The following is a 22,347-nucleotide window of genomic DNA, read 5'->3' on the forward strand; positions in this document are numbered from 1 at the left end:
CAGCACTTAATGCAGGGCTCTGCACAAAGTAAGTGCTTAATAAGTACTATTACTTCAACTGCAGGACACTGAATGAGGTGCTGGGATCACACGCAAGAAGTACAGGGCTCAGTTTCTGACCTCGAGTAGTTTACAATCTATAATCTAATGGCGTGGAGTGGTGAGGCCCAAACATATAATCGGTAAAACAGCAAGCCCATTGATACAAATGATAAAAACAAGTTAAACAAATAATCAAAGGATGAAATGATTCTTTTCTTTTCTATTGCCATCTTCCATTCCTTCAAGGGAGCTGGTATCTGGTTTTACAAATGCAACAACAGAACAACAGGTATCTGGTGAATGGACAGGTTAAGATATGCCTAGAACATTGTACTACCTGGGCTATTGATTCTTTTCAGTATTTAGTAAAGTCCTCACCATGATTTTCCTGATTCCATTCCGGACCCGGACATAAAGCTCCTCTCTGTCCGCCACAAAGATCACCCACCCTTCTGGCAGCTCACGGGCTTTGTTTAGCATGGCTTGGTATGTTGACAAAATTCTCAGCTGCTGGGAAACAAAATTGCAAACAAATATTTATTCTTCCTAGAAAGAACAGCTTTCTTCTCAGACAAAGCTCCTGAATGTGTTGGCAAGGAGGAAAATGGCAGAAGGGGGTGAAAAACAAGTCCACCCACATTACTTGCAGCTATAAATGTGCAAAGCTCAAACCTTCACTTTTCCTGGAAAGCTGCACTCAAATGAGGTGCTGAAGATAGCACATAAGGAGGTGGCTTAAATGTTCCAATTCAATCAATCGATCAATCGCATGAAAGACCATTGTGGGTAGGGAATGTGTCTGTTATACTGTACTCTCCCATGAGCTTAGTACAGTGCTCTGCACACAGTAAGCACTCAATAAATTTGATTAAGTACTTAAGTATGTGCAGATCACTGCATTAAGTACTTGGGAGAGTACAGTAGAACAGAGTTGGTAGACACATTTCTTGCCCAAGTTCATCTTCTTGGACAGACCTGAAAATGTAAACAGACTCATTTATTTTGTATTTTCATTTGAAATGGAACCTGAGCTTTCAAAGACCCCAGGCTGCTTTGAGCAAGAAAAAGTCCTTCAGTCACTTTGGAATTAATATGAAAAATGTAAAGTAACTTTTGTGGAATTGCCCACTCAGTTTTATAATCCCTCTAATGTCCTCGGTGTCTTTCTCAGAGATACTACAGTCTTTATTTGAGAACTGGAATTAACTTCTGCATATAAGCTCTTTCCAGTCATCTTTATTTTCCAAAACAATTCAGCCAAATCCTGTTCCCATCTCATAAAGAGTTGGCAATTACCTCCAATTCAATTAGGGTTTATGGGTTTTCTTCTCGCCATTCTCCCAACAAGCTGGTAATATTCCCTATGCTCGGTATGCATGTCCTGATTTTTTCAGTGAGCCGAAACTTTTTCACCTTTTAATTCCTACTTCACAGGCAGGATTAACATCTCAAAGTGATGTGGAAGATCGGGGAAAGTTGGGCTCAGAATCCGTCTCCCTTTCTACCCTGGGTTTACCCTGGTCGAGGGCTTCCTTTGAGAGCCCAAGGTGTGCGCGGTCAGATGACTGACCTAATGGAGAATCTGTGGACCATTCCCAGTCTGGCAGTCTCAGGGGTGGTTCCCCTGGAAAGTATGGACTAGTGGAAAGAACACGGGCCTGGGAGTCAAAGAACATGGGTTCTAATCCCAGTTCCACCACATCTGCTGTGTGATGTAGGACAAGTCACTTCAATTCTCTGGGCCTCATTTCCCTCATCTGTAAAATGGGGATTGAAACTGTGAGCTCTACGTGGTACAGGGACTGTGTCCTACTTGATTATCTTGCATCTACCCCAGTGCTTAGAACCAGGCTTGGCACACAGTAAGTGCTTAACAAATACCATAATTATTATTACTATTACTGACCAGACTTAAGGTTTGCAAGATGCCCCTCTGGGGAAACTCACGGTGGCTAATTTTCCACCCCTGTGCAGATTTACTCTTCTGCCACTCACTGTGTGGCCCCAACAACACTCAGTGAACACATCCTCTTCCCCTCCCAGTTCAGGGCTGGCTATCCTGCTGGTGATCTGACCTACAGGTGGCCAGATCAACATGCAACTGGAGCCCCAACCGATCCCAGCACCATTTTGTCTTCGCTCCTTACCCCTGATGATGGTCCTGTGGTTCCTGGGGGACCGGGGGGGCCGGGGGGGCCTGGAGGTCCAGGAACAGTTATCGCTGTAGGGGAAGACAGTCCACACATTGGGATATCAGTTTCATCACTAAGAGGGGGTCAGTCTTGAGCAGAAACAAATTCTCTTTCAAACTCTGTTTTGGATATATTCAGGATGGACAACTTACTCTGTCTATGTGGTCCCGGAAAGGAGGGTGGTCCAGGGGGTCCGGGGGGACCTGGAGGTCCCTGTCGCCCTTCATATCCAATGCCAGGGGGTCCTTGAGGTCCAGGGGGGCCAGGTTGGCCTCTTATACTATCTCCCTTAGGACCCTGAATATAAGACAATAGAACACATGGTGAGTCTTCCCTGCGGCCAAAACATGGGGTTCCGAGGAGAAAACTTGCACTGAGCAGAGGCCAATTGCACAGTTGACCGAGGGCTCAGATCTGGAGCCCGTCCCACCTGCTCAACCCCCAAGCCAGGTGTACAAAGCCAGTGCAGCCGCTATCTGTGGGGGCTCTGTCTGAGTTCCCAACCACCAGACGACACGGGTTCACGCTCCCATCCTCGCTGCCCCAGCTCTGGGCCCCCACCTGCCCTCATCCATTTCCAAACACCTCCACTAGCTGACGAGAAGGAAATGGAGCTGGAACCACAGTGTGCAGGATCCTGAGGCAGGAGGGAAGGGAAGGGACTCATCCTTCCTCGGGCTGGCAGAGGGGGAGGGTGAAAAGATACTTTCCCCGCATCCTGCTCAATCAAGGCTTCACAGAAGGGGTGGGTGGGAATTGAAAGGAGAGAGGGGTGGGTTGATGGAGGTGCAGCGAGGGTGGATGGAGACACGGGAAACAGCAAGGGTGAAGGCACGGTCTGGGGAAGGGGAGATGGAGACATAGCAGGCTAAGAAAACATTAGCTTCCCAGGAAGAGATTACCACAGTGAATGAGTGGGATGAACTGTTTTTTAAAGTCAGGTCTTTTAAACACGCAAGAGTGACAGTTCAGACTAAGTCCCGGGGGACGGAGAGGGTAAGGGAGTTATGGGAGTCTTGAGGATAACCAAATCCTACATGCAGCCCTTCACAGTGACTTTCAGCCAGAGGGACTTAAACACTCATGTCCTCAGACTCGCACTCTCTAGGGACGATTTCCAATTTAACTACAGCTGGACGGGGGGGTGGGAAGGGGTTGGCTGAGCATTCTCTCTGGGAACTGGGCTAATATTACCCAAGCCTGCATCCCCTGGAGAACTAACTTATTGATCCCAGAACAGTAGGAGGTCTGGAAAAACAAGCCAGAGGGTGACAGAGGTTGCTCCATCCCTACTTCCTGTCTTAGAAGATTACATTTGATCCCTCTCTGAAACAAGGAGCCTGGGGCAGTGAGTCCTACAGCAGAGGGAAGAGCTGAACCAGGCAATGACTGAGGGACTCCTCACCATTCCCCTCCAGGGAAGAGGTGCCTTCCCTCTTAGTAAATTCTGGTCCTGAGGGAAAAGTTTTTCTGTCCAGGCTGGTAGCTGTTCATTAGGAAATGCTTTCTTTCTCTCTCAAGACAAGTCCGGGAATTGCCAAGACCCCGTCCTATTCAGGTCTTCAGGGAAAGTAGCGACAAGGTCTGAGCTTTATCTTGGGCTTCTGGCTGAGTGGTAAGAATGAGAGCAGGGGACGGGTGAGGTGGCATCTTACCGGAATTCCAGGATACCCCTGAGGGCCAGGAGGGCCAGGGGGGCCAGCGGCACTTGATCCAAAGAATCCACCGCTTCCAGGTTCACCCCGTTCACCTTTCTGCCCAGCGTCTCCTCGCGCTCCCTTTTCTCCCTGGAGACATTAGTTTTCATTCATTTTAAAGGAAAGAGTTTAGAAAGTAAAAATAAAATGAACAGAGGAAAAATTAAAGGTGGCCTAGAACCGTCACAGAAGCCACTTTGATGAGGTCCCAAATCTAGGACACCACAGAAACAGTAAGAAACCCACTGGCCAGCTTGAGTGGTGTTCGACTCAATGCCCCTACTCTCTCACTTCCTAGAGACCGAGCACCCGAAGTAGTTCCAGGGTGCTATTTCCAGAGAGAGGTTACCTGGCACGGTCCATTCCCAACAGACCCTCATCCGAAGAAAGGAGGAAATGAAATTGAGATACGGTAGTTTCCAAACACTTCTGTTTGATCACTGAATTGTCTTTTTCATCAAATGGCCTTGGTCTCCCTCTTTGGAATCACCACTTGATTCGCCTTACAGTACAAGCCAAATGGGTCAGGAGGGGACCTAGGTTTGAATCCCAGCTCTGCCACTCTCCGACTGTGGGACCTGGGGGGCATTTCACTTACCTCGGTTTTCTCATCTGGAAAATAGTGTGAAATACCGGTTCTCCCTCCTTGTTAGGCTGTGAGTACCCCGTGGGTCAGGGACTGTGTATGATCTGATTGCACTGAATCTATTCCAGCACTTAGTACAGTGCTTTGGACATAGTAAGCACTTAACAGACGCCACCATTATTAACTCCTTGTGCTATTTGAGAACTGAGTGCCTTAGTACAGCACATAATTCACAGGTCGCAATGTCAGCCTCTCTCACAGATGGTCACAGGCAAGCAGAGAGTATGAATCGACCACTGCTCGCCCACAAAGAGAGCAGAGAAAGTTTCATTTTTTTTTTAATTCTTGGAATTTATTAATTGAGCTTTATTCCTAGATTTATTGAAAACCCTTTGACAAAGACTACTAGACGTAGACTGTCATTGTAAGAAGGCATATCTTAACCACCCGTTTGTTGTGAATAAAGCGGGGCTATGGGATGAGCTGAATAAAGCAGGGCTGTGAGATGAGCCCAGAGCAAGTTAAATCTGACTCAGTCCCTGCCTTCTACTGACTTAAAGTTCAAGCAGTTCTGATTAGTAGCTCCTTAATGGGGTGCTTGGACCGAGAGCTTTTAAATTTTTTTTTAATGATGTTAGTTGAGCACTTACTATGTATCAGGCACAGTAGATGATACAAGATAATCAGGTTGGACAGTCCCTGTCCCACATGGAGCTCACATCTTTAACCCCCATTTTACAGATGAGTTAACAGGGACGGAGAAGTTACTTGACTTGCCCAAGAATAGGCAAGTGACAGGGGAAGGATTAAAACCCAGGTCTTCTGATTCTCAGGCTTGTGCTCTTTCTACTAGGTCATGCTGCTTCTCCTGGCAATTCCCCTGGCACCTTCAGGATGGATCTCGTACTTATTGCTTCTTGGAGGGTGCTATTGGGACATAAAAAGTGAAACCTGGATAAAACATGCCTCAGACCTTCTGCTAGTGTCCACTATTGGCCACAGAAACCTGTCCCAGCAGGGTGACAAAAAGAGAGCATGAAAAAGACCATGTGGTCTAGTGGACAGAACATGAGCCTGGGAGTCAGAGGACCTGGTTCCAATTCCACTCTGCCACTTGACCACTTCATGGCTTTGGACAAGACACTTAAACTTCTCTGTGCCTCAGTTTCATCATCTTTAAAATGGAGCTCTCTCTTCTCCCTCCTACTTAGAAATACAAACCATGTTGGGGACAGGGACTGTGTTTGACCTGATTATCTTGTATCTATTCCAGTGCTTAGTACAGTGCTTGATACAAAGCCAAAAGCAGAGTAAGTAAAGCTGTGCCTAAAAGTGACGCCACTTGTGATAGCTTGAATGTGGAGACTAATGAGGTAAGGCTGCAAGCTCATTGTGGGGAAGGTATGAGTCTGTTTACTATGATACTGCACTCTCCCAAGTACTTAATACAGTGTTCTGCTCACAGTAAGCACTCAGTAAAGATGACTGATTGAAGAGTGAATGTGTAGCGTTCAGAGAGAAAGTCAAGGGAATCTTGAAATTAAACTATGGCAAATTATACAGGTATAATAATGACTCTGAAATCTGAGACTGGGGTAACAAAACAAAACAAAATCAGTAGGGTAGGATCTTCTTGTGGACACAGACATACCCCCCACCCATGGGTGCACTCAATCTAAGCTGATCTGCCCCAAACAGTTTCCTCTCCTTGACATTATCTAGAATGAAGGTACCACAGGAGAAACACTCTTTGTAAACAGAGCTCTGAAATGATAATTAAGTGGTGCAAATATTTCACTGTGATTACTTGCTTCAGAATGCATCTTCCCTCATAAAGACCCAGAGGATTTTTCCTTTTCACAACCGAATGGGCATTTTGAAAAAATACTTTCAACCGGGAACTGTACCCACCTTAACACTGGTCCCAAAGTGGCTGAAATCATAGGGGAATGGTCCTGCAGGGCCATTAAAAAAAGCAAAGTTAGATACTTCCTGAATGAATGACATTCATTCAGCTCATCCTCCAGGCTATAAGCTCGTTGTGAGCAGCGTACATGTCTACAAACGCTGTTATACTGTACTTTCCCAAGTGCTTAGTACAGTGCTCTGTTGGAGTAAGCACTCAATAAATACTAAATATACGTGTACACACACACGTATACTATGCTAAACTGTAAGCTCATCCTCCAGACTATAAGCTCGTTGTGAGCAGGATACAGGTCTACAAATGCTGTTATGTTTACTTTCCCAAGGGCTTAGTACAGTGTCTGCCCACAATAAGCATTCACTAAATATGGCTGATATGCATGCACACAAACACACAAACTATTAAGAGCTAAAGATTCAGAATTAGAAAGAGATCTGCAGGCTGTTTGGCAAGTCCAATTGGAAATGAGAACTCTACTCAAGGATGCAGTGGTTTGGTTTATACTTTGGTTATAGCGAGCCTCATCCCATACTGCAAATCCCACTGGTATTGTTTAATGTGCGCCTTAGCTAATTCCAAGACTAGGGTAGTAACAATGCCAAAGCCTAGCTTCTCTCTTCAGATATCCACCCGGAACAATTATTACGGTTTTATTTCCAGTGTGACCCCCGGGTCACTAACATACAGGCTTGGACAATCCGATCTTTTAAGAATGACCTTTGTGGAACTTCACACAGATCAAGAGGGCTGAAATCTATTATTTCGGTTAAGTCATGAAACCAACTCAAGGTTTCCCAGTATAACATCACAACTATGTATTCTCAATTTCCCATGCACCACTAGCTCGTCCCTGTTACTGATTTTTTATATTATGCACAACACAAAGTCGGTAATAAGAATAAGTTAGTTGAGTAGTTACTGGCCAACAATGGGGAAAACTTAAGATACATAATAAATAACAGGTATGAAAGAAATCAATTTCTTTACCAGAGCCTCAGAAACATAGGTACCAGTCTACCACATTTACCTTTAGGAGGAGGACCTAAACACACATCCCACTTTCTGCCTTCTTTGGTTAAGACACTCAAACTCAGGAAAACAAAGAAGTTGGACTAGGTTCTTTATGAGTTGGTCAGGCCATTTATATTATTAAATCTCACCAGTATGACAGATGCTTCTCCTCTGCTGCAGTCATCAAACAGTAATCCAATGGTCAGTCTAAATTAGACTGTAAGCTCCTTCAGGGTGGGGATCATAGCTACCTACTCTATTGTATAGGACTCTCTGTAGCATAGGTGCTTTGCACAGAGTAGGCACGCAATAAATACCACTGATTGGTTGCCAGACTGATCCAAGCTACCCGGCCTATCCTGTAGCTACACCAAGTCCAAGATTTTTGTTTTGTTTGTTTTTTTAATTGAATTACTGTTTACCTGGGGGCCCCGCAGGACCGATATCTCCTTTTTCACCTTTCTGTCCCGGGGTACCTGGAAAACCTAAAGAAATATAACAGAGAGTGAAGTTTTCATGTTTTAAGGAAGCAGAGAACATTCACCACAAACCACAATTGTTCAGTCACATGAAGGGCTGGCTGTTTCAGAGGCCAAGTCTCAGCCTTGGCAGGAACATTATTCAGAATTGTGGAAATTGTTTCAGCTGGGCAATACTGCTACATTAGACACAGCAGTGTGGTCTAGCAGATAGAGCACGGAAATGGGAGTCAGGAGGACCCGTGTTCTAATCGTAGCTCTGCCACTTGCCGCTGTGTGATCTTAGGCAAGTTACTTAACCTGTCTCAGTTACCTCACCGGTAAATTGGGGATAATAATGTTGGTATTTGTTAAGCGCTTACTATGTGCAGAGCACTGTTTTAAGCGCTGGGGTAGATATAGGGTAATCAGGTTTTCCCACGTGAGGATCACAGATAATCCCCATTTTACAGATGAGGTAATTGAGGCACAGAGAAGTTAAGTGACTTGCCTGCCCACAGTCATACAGCTGCCAAGTGGCGCAGCTGGAATTCGAACCCATGACCCCTGACTCCCAAGCCCGGGCTCTTTCCACTGAGCCACGCTGCTTCTCATGATAAAGATTGTAAGTCCAATATGGGACATTGACTGTGTCCAATCTGATTAGCTTGTATCTACTCAAGCGCTTCGTATGGTGCCTGGCACGTAGTAGGAGTGAGCTCTTAAATACCACAATAATTTTTATTATAGTAAGTGCTTAACAAATACAATTACACAAAACAGAACAAAAAAATCCCACCCCAAATCCCCCAACTAGACACTGACATTATTGACATTACAAGGATGTTGAGAAACCACAGAGTAATTAAATGGCCCAGAGGCTTTGGCAATGAATAATTATGCAAAGTGCCAGGAACCAGACAAAACTCCTTCAGTTGAAAAGGTGAAACAGAGATCTTACCTGAGAAGAAACAAGAAAATTCTACAACAAATGAAGGAGAGATGCTACCATGCCTTCATCAGGTCAACAAGGCCTTTCTAAAGCCTGACCCTCGATTGCAAAGCCTCCCTGTACTACAATGGAATGCTCCGCCTGCTCCCTTAAGAAGTACCTACTTTGGTTCATTGAATTGTCCTTACCGGGTAATCCTGGAGGCCCAGCGGGACCAGTCTCACCAAATGCCTGCAAACAATCACCCAGAAGAAACACATTTGTGGAAAGGCATCCATCGCATCTTTCCCACAATCACCACCTTTCCGAGCCATCCGCGTGTTGACCTGTCACTAACCAGGGCTGATCACTCGTCAGATGTCACTACGTTCATTTGACCGAGAGGAGGAATTGAGGCCCAGGATGGGTGGCTTGCATTATCTAGTAGGCCGGGCAAAAACACACTTTAAAAACTTCTGACAGTGTGAAAGAGCCCTTGATGTGGTTAATTGGTGTGAACCAGTTGGGTGGTACGTTGGCAAAATTTGGACTGGGAGTTTAAAAGACTCGCGTTTGGGTGCTGAGCATATCTTTGTGTAGCTGTGGGACTCTGGACGCCTGGGCAAGGCCTGCTCATGCAATATGCCTACCCAAGCATCTGCCTCACCACCCCAGGGAAGGAAAGAGAGAGTCTGTATGGCATCTGCCCTAGCCAAAAAAGCCTCAAGGGAAGGAATGTGGACAATTTCTGGAGGAAACCCAATCTTCAATCGTCAGTTAATCTTTCTTAGTGATGGAAGAATTAGAAAATGGCCTCTAACCACCATCCAAATCAAGTCCTTTCATGGGGACTTATCAAATCCTCCTCACACTTCTTTCCTACAGGGGGAATGATACCAATTCTCCTAGTTCTGCATATTCTTTCAATTATTTTGTCAATGAAACTAACTAGTCAGTGGAAGAGTCAAGCTCAAAACTCAAGTCTCTGCATAACCACCCCTGTTCTTGGACTAAACTACAAATGCTGCATTCCAGACAAGCAGGGCCAAGGTCACATCGGTCAGCATCTCCAGGCTGGCTCACCTAAGCCAATAAATAGTTTGTAAACACCGCAGATCTCTTCTAAGATTCAGAGTGGTCACTAGTCTGAGTTTTTTAAGGTATTTGGGGGAGGCAGACGGAGGGAGGTGGGGAGGATAAGTGCGGCAGGAGCAGATAAGAAAGTGGAGTTCAACGGGTGAGTGGGTTACTTACGTTACTATCATAGAGAGGAACTGAAGCACCAGGAGGGCCGGGGGGACCTGGGGGACCGGGGAGACCGGGCAGACCCTAAAGAAGGAGCATGAATGAAAGAATTAAATGGATTGAAGAAGAAAAAGAAAACATAAAAGGAAAATAGCTTGGACATGAAGTTCCCAAGCAGAACAGCTTTTTGGGGGAGTGTATCTGGCGTTTCAAAGCCCCTTCCTAGCTGGCCTCTCTGTAGCACAGAATAGGACACAGGAATGATGCTGATGGGTATGACGCTGGTGGGTATGAGCTTAGTTACCGCCATGGGAGGGAAAGGGGCCCTGTAGGAAGCCCATCTTTGTGCTGGAGTGCTAAGGGCAAGATGCTTCACCTCCCGGAGCTGCGATGGAAGAACCGATGTTCCCGAGGACTAAACTCTGTAAACATTCTTCGCAAAACATCCACTTATAAACATGGGTGAAGCAAAAATATCTTGACCATATGCACATACACTAATGATACAGGTTTGGAATCCGTTCATACAGAAAGAACAATGGCAAAGTTAAAAACCAACTCTCTGAGGCAAACACAGAACTGAAATCTAATTTCCTATGCCTTTTGCTTCAGGAAGGGAAATCTTAACTCCAAACTCCTCGCTATTGGGTTCAGATGCTCGGAAAGAAACCGGCTTATTCAAAGGCAATGCCTACCGCAAAGAAACATCACTGGGGTTAAGAGAAGGATGATAATGTAATGGCACTTTCTAAGCCTCCCAAAAGCTAGCTGATTGTGAACTATTTAATCTTTTGGGTTTTTTGGAAGTACCCATATGGATTTTCTGATAAATGCTTCAGAAAGAAGCATGTAGGAAGACTGATCTATATTGTCATTAGAGGAAATAGCTTGAATTGAATGGTAAAAATATTTCCTGAAGAGACAATCTGGAGCGTTCTTCCATCCCTGAGCTATTACAAACATGATTTTTTCTCTTTTTATTCACCCCCCACCATTCTGTTACCCCTCGCTTCCCATTCCCTCTCCCTCTATATGCCTTTCTGCTCTTTTCCCTCCTCTTTCCCTCCACATGATGCTGTTTTCTATATCATTCTACTTGTTTATTTGAAAGAGCTTTGTCTCCTCAGGAGGAAAAGGGCCCATAACAGCAATCACGTCATCTTTCTGGCAGCATCACAGTGAATAACGGCTGAAAAAAGGACCCGCAGCCGGCCACACTTCGGCTGTCGTCAGTCCAGCAGCGGGTGTTTCAGATGCTTTGGGATGCTTACCCTGAAGCCAAATCCTCCACTGACATCTGCCGGTTCACCTTTCTCGCCCTTCAGTCCATTCATCCCAGGACGACCCTGAGAAGAGAGCAGCATGTTTAAGTGTGACGTGATTCATTATGATTTCTATTTCCCAGCTAGATCCTCTGACCTGGTTGTGCCATCAGACACATCACAAGGTCTGCTTTATTGACAGAGAGAGAATAACAAGATGTTGTAGGACTAGGGGGCTTATTGGAAATCTACGCCTTTGCCCTTCCCTTCTCGACTCTTTTGGTGTCTAAATAAGAGCCCAAGCAATGCCAACACAGTGATAAAATGATGTCCTCCCAACTCTGAATTCGGTCCAATGGTGGAAATAGGGGACACTGTGAGGAACAGTGTGAGGGATGCCCTTCTTTACACCTCCCAATTTTGATTCTGTAGCTCTCCGGCTGTTGTCGGGTTGCACGAATTCAACTTCAATCTCTTCCATCACTCTCATGTGCCAACATGCTTGCTCTACGGCAACAGAAGGGAGATGATCGTGACAGAAATTGGGCATGGCTTCAAGCTGGCTTGAAAACTGTCAGGCAACTTTGACCCTGATAGCGGATCTTAGAAAAACAGATGGAGTGTCTCTGCCTCATGTTAACATGTGATTCTGGCTCAATCAACGATAGAGCCTGCAGTCTCTGGCTGTAATTGTTAGTCAGAGGAACCAAAGGATGGTTCAGTGTATGACAAAGAGGGCAGAGGCTGGTGGTTACACATCCGCCCTGCCAGCCACACTTCTGCTTACGACAATTGATCTTTTCCATGAACAGTGTGTTCAGATATAAAGGAGGGCAATGTCAAAGCAGAGGTTGTAGGCAGAAAACTAAATCGGGACCTGGAGCTTTTGAACTTAGAAACTCTTAAACAACAACATAAACAAGAGAATAAAATTTCTTACAGGTCGCCCTGGGAAGCCGATTTCACCCTTGTGCCCAGGCCGTCCGTAGGGACCCTAGAGTGGAGAGAAAAGGTGAAGAGTCAGCAGGAACTTTTGTAAGGAAATGTAACGTGCCACTTACACAGTCAGGATTTGGTCTTTCTCCTGACAGGAGTAAGCAGTAAACTCATCCCCTCCAGGCTGTTAGCTCGTTGTTGGGTCAGAAATGTGTCTGTTATATTGTACCCTCCCAAGCGCTTAGTACAGTGATCTGCACACAGTAAGTGCTCAATAAATATGATTGACCAACAGATTAAATGCTTCATATGTAACTGAAACCCAAAATTCAAAGTGCAAACAAGAATGTCACATGTAGCAAAGAGGTTCATGTGTGCCATGCATTTCTTGCTAGTTATGTGCCAACTTAAGAACAGAACAAGATCTTGTCTAGAGAGTCAAAACACAAAATAGCAGATGTGCGTGTCTAGTGTTTTCCCTCTATGACAAGAATTATAAAGCTCACTGTGGCAGAAAGCACGTCAGCCAATAACGTTGTAATAATAATGATAATGATGGCATTTAAGTGCTTACTATGTGCAAAGCACTGTTCTAAGTGCTGGGGTATACAGGGTAATCAGGTTGTCCCACATGAGACTCACAGTCTTGATCCCCATTTTACAGATGAGGGAACTGAGGCCCAGAGAAGTGAAGTGACTTGCCCACAGTCACACAGCTGACAAGTGGCAGACCTGGGATTCGAACCCATGACCTCGGACTCCCAAGCCCGGGCTCTTTCCACTGAGCCAGGCTCTTGTACTTTCCCAAGGGCTTGGTATAGTGCCCTGCACATAGCGAGCACTCATTAACGATTGATGGTAACGATTGATGATGATAGAGAAGCAGCGTTGCTCAGTGGAAAGAGCACGGGCTTTGGAGTCAGAGGTGATGGGTTTGAATCCCTGCTCGGCCACTTGTCAGCTGTGTGATTTTGGGCAAGTCACTTAACTTCTCGGTGTCTCAGTTACCTCATCTGTAAAATGGGGATTAAGACTGTGAGCCCCACGTAGGACAACCTGATTCCCTTGTGTCTACCCCAGCGCTTAGAACAGTGCTCGGCACATAGTAAGCGCTTAACAAATACCAACATTATTATTATTATTATGATATATAGGATCTACAAAACTCAGAATATATATGTGAGTTACGAGCATTCAAGGTATATCAGCAGGTGTCATACTGAGATGTGAAGCATCAGTCTCCTCTGGAGAAAGGATTCCAAATTTTTGACCTAGAAAAGGTTCTTCCTACTTAATATATTTGCAGGAGTCTCATACCTAGATTTATTGGAAAAATAAATATGTTCATATGTAAACACTGGCCACCTGCATCTGACTTTTCTGGAAGCCTCAAATTAAGCAGACAGGTTTACCTTAGCAAGTGTTTTTATTATGCTATTTGGCAGTATGCCATTGAGGAATCAGGGAATGTTGTTTCCTCAAAACACATCATTCTGGATATAATGAGATTTGGGGTCAGAGGAAATAGTTGTGCTCATGTGTGTGACGTCAGGATTCTTAACATACGATTCTTTAGGAACAAAATTATTCCCTTATAGGAGAACTGATTTACTTCCAAGATGCTTTAAACTGGGAAGCAATAAACTCAAGAAAATTAGCTGGGCACATTATCCTTTAGGACAGAGTGGTAATTTCTATTTCCTTTCAATATCCCTCAGTTTATTCAGTTGGCTTGTGGGCTAGGTTATTGGTGTGTGAAATACAGAACTGAGAAGAAAATAACAGAAGTCACTTGGAATATCTAATTTATATGGTGGTTTACAAAATTCCTTGAATGTATACCTATATAAATTAGATTTATTAATTAGGTTTGATACAAAAAAAAAGGTCACTTACAGGGGGTCCCCTGAAGCCTGGGTCACCCTGTGCCAAAGAAAAGCAGAAGCTGTCATTAGTGCCACTACATTATGACCGACGGATGCAAATAATTTAGGATACATTTCTTGTACAGTGATTTTTCTTACATTTCTTCCCTGTTTGACTTATGTATGGTCATAGATTAACTGTGAAAAACATACGGTGTCCAATTTTGAACTATCAATCTACCATAAAAGGTGAGGCATTCTTAGCATCTCTTGCACCGCTCTGGATTCTCTTCACCAAGCTTTTCTATGATTTTCCCTGTCTTGTGCTCATCCATCCAGAAGAGTTACTAGCTGAGTCCTCAAGACCGTGTACATTGAAGAAAAGAAAGGAAACCGTCTGCCTGGGGTTTGTCTATAATCTTCCTTATCTCCCAAACAAATGATCAAAGTTCGGTAATAAAACCATGGAAGATAATTCCAGTAGTACATCATCAATTCCCATCTGTTGTTCAACCATCTATGAGGAATTAAAACTACATATAGTGGTTGGGGTATGGATCATCGAGTTTCAGTGACATTAAATGGGAACTTTTCCAGATGTGGTGGAACAAATAAATGTATTTGCAGTTGGATTCATACCCTATGCACCGAGATCTGTACCTCTTATAGTACTTGATATTCACTCCACCATAAGCCCCACAGCACTTGCATACATATCCATAATTTACTTACATTAATGTCTATTTCCCCATCTAAATTGTAAGTTCACTGAGGACAGGGAATGTGTCTACCAACCAAGTTGTACTGTACTTTCCTAAGAGCTTAGTACAGTGCTCTGCACACAGTAACCACTCAATAAATACCATTGATTGACTGAAATAAATGCAGTTGCCTTCCACCCTATGCAGAGGCAATAGTGCAATTTGCTCGAATCTAGGATCCGTTAACAGATCACCAGCTTCAGGCTAGAGTACTACATGCTTCTCCCTGCCATTTATCTCTAAACAGGGTGTGGCACATCACTACTGGCAGCACAACACAGGCCAGTTTTGAGGATGGAATAGGTCCTCTCTGGCTAGAAATAATTGAAAAAATCCTAACCCCCAAAGATTCAGCCCCACAGTTAACCATCTCACTCGAGGGAAAACCTTTTCTTTACTGAGAGTAAATGAGGAAGGGAAACACATCTTAATCTTTCCAGTATGATTAAACACAATTTGAGTCTGACCTTGTTTCCTTTCTGTCCAGGTGCTAAGACCATGCCATCAGAACCAACAACCATTCCTGGCTCTCCTTTTTCACCCTTGAAATGTGGAGAAAGGTAAAATCATGAAAGAAAGAAAAGTCTCAGAACAGATCACAAGATAGCAACTACATTAAACTCACAAAGAAACAAAGAAAGCTCTTTCATTGGCAAACCTCTCTACAATATAGCGAATAATACTGGTATCTATTAAGCACTATTCGTCCTAAGTTCTGGACGAAATAGAAGATGATTTGATGGGACAAAGTCTCTGTCCCACATGGGACTCACAACCTAAGTGGCTGGGAGAACAAGTGTTTTATCTCCATTATGCAGATGAGAAAACTGAGGCCCAGAGAAGGTTGAATTGCCCATGCTCATAGGCTAGGCCAGGGCAGATTGGTGACTAGAATCTGTATCTACTGATTCCCAGTCCCATTCTTGATCCACTGGACCATCAGACCATCAACCCAATTTCCTGTATCTACCCCAGCACTTAGTGCAGTGCCTGGCACATAGTGAACACTTAACAAATCCAACAATTATTATTATTATTACCATCAGTTTTTTTTCATAATTTCAAATGGGAAAAAAACAGGATAGGATAGAAATTTTGTGTGGGAAGGTGAAGGTATTTTCTTCCTTTCCAAGGAAGGGAAGAAACAGAGCTGAGAGGATTACAGCATTAGGCAACAGTCAAAGAGTTAGTGGTTTTTTTAAGGTACTTGTGAAGCGCTTACTATGTGCAAAGTGTGGGGATAGATACAAGCTAATCAGGCTGACGCAATATCGGCCTCGTAGTATTAATTCCCATTTTCCAGATGAGGTAACCGAGGCACTGTGAAATAAAGTGACTTGACCAAGTTCACAGAGCAGACAAGTGACAGATTAGAGCTTAGTCCTTCTGGCTCCCAGGCCTGCGCTTTATCCGAAAGGTCACATTGCTGGGAATGCCTTTACTTGGGGTAACAGGATGGAATCTAGAGATCAAAAATTTCCATTTCTATCATGTTCTACTGAGCCTGCACACAGGCAAAAAGAATGGCAATTATACTTAGAGCCCGTGTCATTTAACTCAAACTCTGAAAATCATTTAAGAGCCTGGCAGGTACTTCCTTTTATCTCTGCCTAAATTTTACCAGCCTTGCTCCACCCCCTCGTCCCAATTGAAGGCTTTTTCCGTGTTCTACTTGAAGGCTCTTCAAAGTCACTAAAGATTTTCTTTCTTGAACTTCAATAAACTTAGAGCTAGGCTGAGACTTCATCAATCTGGAAAGTAATTTATTTTCAGCTAAGAGAAAGAGATGGGAAAAATCACACCCAGCTGTCTTACCTTCGGTCCTGGAGTACCCCAGTAACCTTTTGTTCCTAAGTCTCCCTTTGGTCCAGTTGAACCCTGCAAAGGAAATCATAGAGGAATATCTAAGAAGGAGACTTTCAAATGATTTCACACCCAACCACCATAAAAAGGCCAAGTTCTGATATGGAGATGAAGGCTGAAAACGGAATAAAAAAACACAACAAAAAAACACAATTTTCCAGGATATCTATGATGACTATGACAGCAAATTTAGCAAACATGGAGGCTGGCCTGGAACTATAGATCACTTTTTTCTAAAGATGAACACAAACCAACACCTCATAAATCAATAAAGGCTGCAGTGTAGGACTTTGACTCTTTTAATTTCCTTTCAAGTGTGACTAATTGTCATGGAACCCACAACTCCCACCAAACGCTCAATCTGGTCTCTCCATTAAAGAGGGGGCTATCACGTGAAATCCTTTAAACACAAAAAAACTTCAGTGCCATCTAGCTCATTACAGGCAGGGAATGCATCTGCTAATTTTGTTGTATTATACTCTTCCAAGTGCTCAGTACAGTGATCTCCTCTCAAACGACTATCTTATTGCTACAGGCTCTCGTAATATCCCGGCTAGATTATTGTGTCAGCCTGCTCTCTGATCTCCCTTCCTCCTGTCTCTCCCTGCTCCAGTCTATTCTTCATTCAGCTGCCCGGCTCATCTTCCTGCAGAAACGCTCTGGGCATGTCACTCCCCTTCTTAAAAAACTCCAGTGGTTGCCTATCAACCTCCGCACGAAACAAAAACTTCTCACTCTAGGCTTCAAGGCTCTCCATCACCTTGCCCCTTCCTACCTCTCCTCCCTTCTCTCTTTCTACTGGCCATACCTCACGCTCCACTCCTCTGCCACCCACCTCCTCACCGTCCCCCATTCTCACCTATCCCACCGTCGACCCCCAGGCCACGTCCTCCCTCCTCACCTCCGCCAAACTAATTCTCTTCCCCTCTTCAAAACCCTACTTAAAGCTCACCTCCTCCAAGAGGCCTTCCCAGACTGAGTTCCCCTTTTCCCTCTGCTTCCTCTACCCCCCCTTCACCTCTCCACAGTTAAACCCTCTCCTCCTCTCTTTCCCTCTGCTCCTCCCCCTCTCCCGTCCCATCCCCTCAGCACTGTATTCATCCGCTCAACTGGATGAGGCTATGTTTACCGACTACTTTAGAAAGTTAACTATGGCTCTGTGTAAAATAGAATGAAAAGGCTGGAAATAGGGAGGCCAGAAGAGAGACTGTTAATCTAGTCAGGAAATAATTAGGTAACTAGGGGGTGGTGGTCAGGTGAAGATTAAGGGGAGGATTCGTGAAACATAATTGAGGAAAGACAAGCAGAACTTGGAAACAGAATCAGTGTGGGAAACTAAAGATGACACCAAGATTCATTCATTCATTCAATCGTATTCATTAAGAGCTTACCGTGTGCAGTGCACTGTATTAAGGGCTTGGGAAAGAACAATGCAACAATAGCGACAATCCTTGCCCACAACTAGTTCAGTCTAGATTGTGAGTTTGAGGGGCAGGGAGATTAACGATAAGCTCAAGAAGAAGGTTTAAGATGGATGATTGTATCTCCCATTTTGCCAATATTAAGTTTATGGTGTGGCAGGTCATCTATTTCCTAAAGAAAGGAGGAAAATGGATTGTAGAACAGGGGAGAGAGTTCAGAGTGAAAGATGTAGATTTGTCTAGAGGTGGGAGTTGGAGTCATATGAGCTGATGTTCCCCAGTTGAATGGAAAGAAGAAGGAAAGGGACTAGAACTGAGCCCCGAACAAACCCCAGTTAGTTTGGGAAGAGAAGAAATAGAGCCAGCAATGGAAAATGTGGTGGATGAGAAGCTGGTACTGTGCCTATAAAACCAAGCTCTGCAGAAAATTTCTAGGAAAAGATCATCAGACAGGGCTAAAAGAGCAGAGCAGTTGAGGAAAGATTAGAACAGAAAATAGATCATTAGATTTCACCAGAAGGTCACTGGAAACTTTAAAGACTGTATTCTCAGTTGAAGAGAGGGCAAAAAATCTAGATTGCAAGGTGAATATGAGAGAGAAAATATAGGCAGTGGGTCCCTAGAACCCACTGGACACTTTAGACAGAAAAAGAGGAGTGCTGGCAGTGGCTAGAAGCTGTGATAAGGGGTGGGGGAGGTCAAGGGACATTGATTTCAGCAGAGAAAAGACTGCAGGATATTTAAAAGCAGAGGAGAAAGAGGAACCAGAAGGTAGCAGTTAGAAAGGGGAGGAAAATGTTTAAGAGATGAGAGGTTAGGGCTCATGCATAAGTAGCAGCATTAGCTTTCCAGAGGAGATGATTACAAACACTGATGAGAGGATAGACTAGCTAGTGTTTGAAGTTTCTAGACTGTTGAAAGCATATGAAAAAGCACTAGGAGATAGAGAGAGAAAATGTGAAAAACTACAATGGTGCAGAAGGGAGTTGGAAATATGGATTTGTCAGTGAATTCTATAGCTAGAAAGTCAAGAGGGATAAATAGTACCACAGTATTGTAATGAAGGTGCTACTGAATCCTTTTTTTTCAGCACCTGCTTATTCCAGAAAAATGCATTCCTTTTTTGTGATATTGTTAAGCAATTTCTAGGGGTCAGGCACTGCACTAAGAGGTGGGATAGACACATGCTGAACAGGTTGGACACAGTCCATATCCCACAGTCCATATCCCATCCCCTCAGTACTGTACTCGTCCGCTCAACTGTATATATTTTCATTACCCTATTTATTTTGTTAATGAGATGTACGTCACCTTGATTCTATTTATTTGCTATTGTTTTAATGAGATGTTCATCCCCTTGATTCTATTTATTGCTATTGTTCTTGTCAGTCCGTCTCCCCCAATTAGACTGTAAGTCCGTCAAAGGGCAGGGACTGTCTCTATCTGTTACCGATTTGTACATTCCAAGCACTTAGTACAGTGCTCTGCACATTGTAAGCGCTCAATAAATACTACTGAATAAACGTGGGGCTCATAGTTTTAAACCCCATTTTTCAGATGTGGTAAATGAACCACAAAGAAGTTAAGTGACTTGCCCCAAGGTCACAGAGCAGAAGAGTGGCGGATTAGAACCCAGGCCCTCCGATTCCCAGGCCCGTGCTCTTTCCACTAGACCATGCAATTTCTCATTCTTAAAAATTATTTCATATTTATGAACAAAAATAAAAGTGTGAGGCTAATTTTGGAAAAATGTCTCATTGAGTGCCTTTAATCGAAATAAAAAGGCAAGCAGGCACCCTAGTCATCAGCAAAAGCAGAAAAGTGATGGATGGCTTCTTGATCATCTCTTTTCTAGGCTTATATGATGAAAGGAATTATCAAATAGCTTGAATTAGAAATGGTAGAAATTTGACGTCAAACCTGTGCTGAGAACCCAGCATTTCCTGGATTACCCTGTGCACACTACACACTGTTATGCAGGAAATTATGATCAAATGCTGCTCGGTCAGATATAAATCTAGAATCCTTAATTAAAGAAATACAACGGAAATGATTAGAAATCAAATGTGTTACACTCCTCTGGCCCTGGCACACTTGCAGATGTTTCTTCAAAAACACAACACAGAGAAATTTGATTAAAATTTTGAGTTTCATGTTTTTTGCCCCAGCTTCCCAATAATTTGAAAAATGATATCAATCATTTTTTTTCCATCTTTTCAATTATTTTCAAACACCTCTCAAGTTTACTGGTCCTAAGTGTCCTAACCTGGAACACTAATTAAAATCCTAAAAACTAAATTAAATTTTCCCATTTTGTTTCCTTTTCTACTGAGACAACATTATCCATTATTTGGGGTTCAGATTGGAAATGAAATCAACATGATTGACTCCTAGGGAAAAAGGCACAACTTCAATTCAGAGTGATTTTACGTTTCAAGAGCAAAGTGACACTGCTGATATAAAGACTGGTAAGAAAATAGTAAACAAAAAGGGGGATTAATTCATCCAATTAGAAAAAAGAACACTTTGTGTACTGATATAGAGTTTCCTCATATGCCTTAGTCCTGATGCGTTTTTTAAAATTTTCTATATGGAAAAATATATATATACACACACACACGTATACTTATTAGAGAGTAAAGCAGAGTAACATTTCCAGGTTGCAAAATAACAGCGATGACATCCCATGAAATGAAAAAGGAACAAAATCCAAAAGTTCTCTAAATTCACTTAGTGAATTTAACTCTCTTTATCACTAATAGGAGCATTTAAATGAATACAAAATACAAGGTTATGATATTGGACATGTCCCCCATCCCAACTGGGGTTCACTATCTCTTATCCCTATTTTACATATGAGGAATCTGACCCAGAGAGATTCAGTGACTTGCCCAGTCACACGGTAGTAGGCCAGTGATGGAACTGGGATTCGAACCCAGATCTCCTGAATCCCTGTTTGTTTTTTTTTTAAACAGTATTTGTTAAGTACTTATGATGTGCCAGGCACAGAACTAAATGCCGGGGGTAGATACAAGCTAATCAAGGTTGGACACAGTCCATGTCCTACATGGCATTCACAGTTTTAAACCCCATTTTGCAGATGAGGCAACTGAGGCATGGAGTAGTTAAGTGACTGGCCCAAGATCACACAGGACACAAATGGCATAGCTTCAATTAGAACCCATATCCTTCTAACTCCCAAGGCTCTGCTCCATTCCCTAGACCACGCTGCTCTCTCACCTAGGCCACTTTTCATTTTGAGCTATTTGAATTTCTAAACAAAAATTTGATTTTGAAATAAATTTACTCTTCCCTACAATTTCTAAATCCACATGGCATGTGGAATAAACTAGAGAGCACACTAAAAAAGAAATGATTTACTAGACATCTGGGAAATACTCTTTCCTCTGCAAGCTTAATGCCTTGGTCTAAAACTAACATTAGATCCAGATCCTTTCTCTGAACCACACTCATCTCGCTCGAGTTCTGAAAAACGTGGCACAGAGATGATCAGGTTTGAATTCACAGATAAGGAACAGTACTTCTACCACCGCTCTGGTACCAGGTCCTATTTAGAGTATGGGAAGCAAAAATTCATTTGAACTTCCGGAATAATTTTAAGGCTTCTTCCCCACATGCAGGGTGGAGAAAAAGCAGCCGAGATAAAATGCCCACACTTACATATTCAGGTGATACATAGACCATCCGTCCAGGTGGTCCCGGTGGTCCGGGTAAGCCAGGATGGCCCACTCCATCCTTCCCTGGTTCTCCCTGCAAGAAAAGGAAGAGGTGAAAAACGTTCATGCAGAAGGAAGTCCGACAAGTGAACAGACAGACCGTACCTACCCTTTTACCCTCTAAGACCATTCACCGCTGCTGCCGCACTAGCTGCCTGGGAAACTAATGATTCTATATTCTGGCCAAAGTTTCAAACAAGATAAAAAGATTTACTTGTTTCTTAGAAATTTTGATGGCACTTACTTTTTCTCCTGGGGATCCTTTGTCACCTTTTGAGCCCTAAGTGGGGAGAAGATGGAATGGTCGGTCATGCACAGAAGGTCAGTTAATCCAGAAGATGACAACATAGCAAGCTTTGAACTAGTTCTGTCCTGAGTGTGGTTTTCCATTTATTCATAAATTCTGACATTCC

At 43.5% G+C, this 22,347-nt stretch overlaps 1 protein-coding gene across 3 annotated transcripts in view; it reads right to left on the reverse strand.

The window, feature by feature from the left end:
- COL18A1 (collagen type XVIII alpha 1 chain) overlaps positions 1–22,347 on the reverse strand; it is a 253,843-nt gene that overhangs the window by 9,514 nt on the left and 221,982 nt on the right. For all 3 annotated transcript variants that reach the window (XM_039912631.1, XM_039912630.1, XM_039912629.1), the window contains 15 exons: positions 22,179–22,214; positions 21,879–21,968; positions 16,729–16,791; positions 15,381–15,455; positions 14,184–14,210; positions 12,292–12,345; positions 11,361–11,435; positions 10,099–10,173; positions 9,054–9,096; positions 7,878–7,940; positions 6,429–6,472; positions 3,890–4,021; positions 2,387–2,531; positions 2,190–2,263; positions 421–552 (listed from right to left, as the gene is read on the reverse strand). In XM_039912631.1, the coding sequence (XP_039768565.1) occupies positions 421–552; positions 2,190–2,263; positions 2,387–2,531; positions 3,890–4,021; positions 6,429–6,472; positions 7,878–7,940; positions 9,054–9,096; positions 10,099–10,173; positions 11,361–11,435; positions 12,292–12,345; positions 14,184–14,210; positions 15,381–15,455; positions 16,729–16,791; positions 21,879–21,968; positions 22,179–22,214 (1,128 nt within the window). The remainder of the gene's footprint in view (positions 1–420; positions 553–2,189; positions 2,264–2,386; positions 2,532–3,889; positions 4,022–6,428; positions 6,473–7,877; positions 7,941–9,053; positions 9,097–10,098; positions 10,174–11,360; positions 11,436–12,291; positions 12,346–14,183; positions 14,211–15,380; positions 15,456–16,728; positions 16,792–21,878; positions 21,969–22,178; positions 22,215–22,347) is intronic.

Source organism: Ornithorhynchus anatinus, chromosome 7, assembly GCF_004115215.2.
Source record: "Ornithorhynchus anatinus isolate Pmale09 chromosome 7, mOrnAna1.pri.v4, whole genome shotgun sequence".
NCBI classification, from domain to species: domain Eukaryota; kingdom Metazoa; phylum Chordata; class Mammalia; order Monotremata; family Ornithorhynchidae; genus Ornithorhynchus; species Ornithorhynchus anatinus.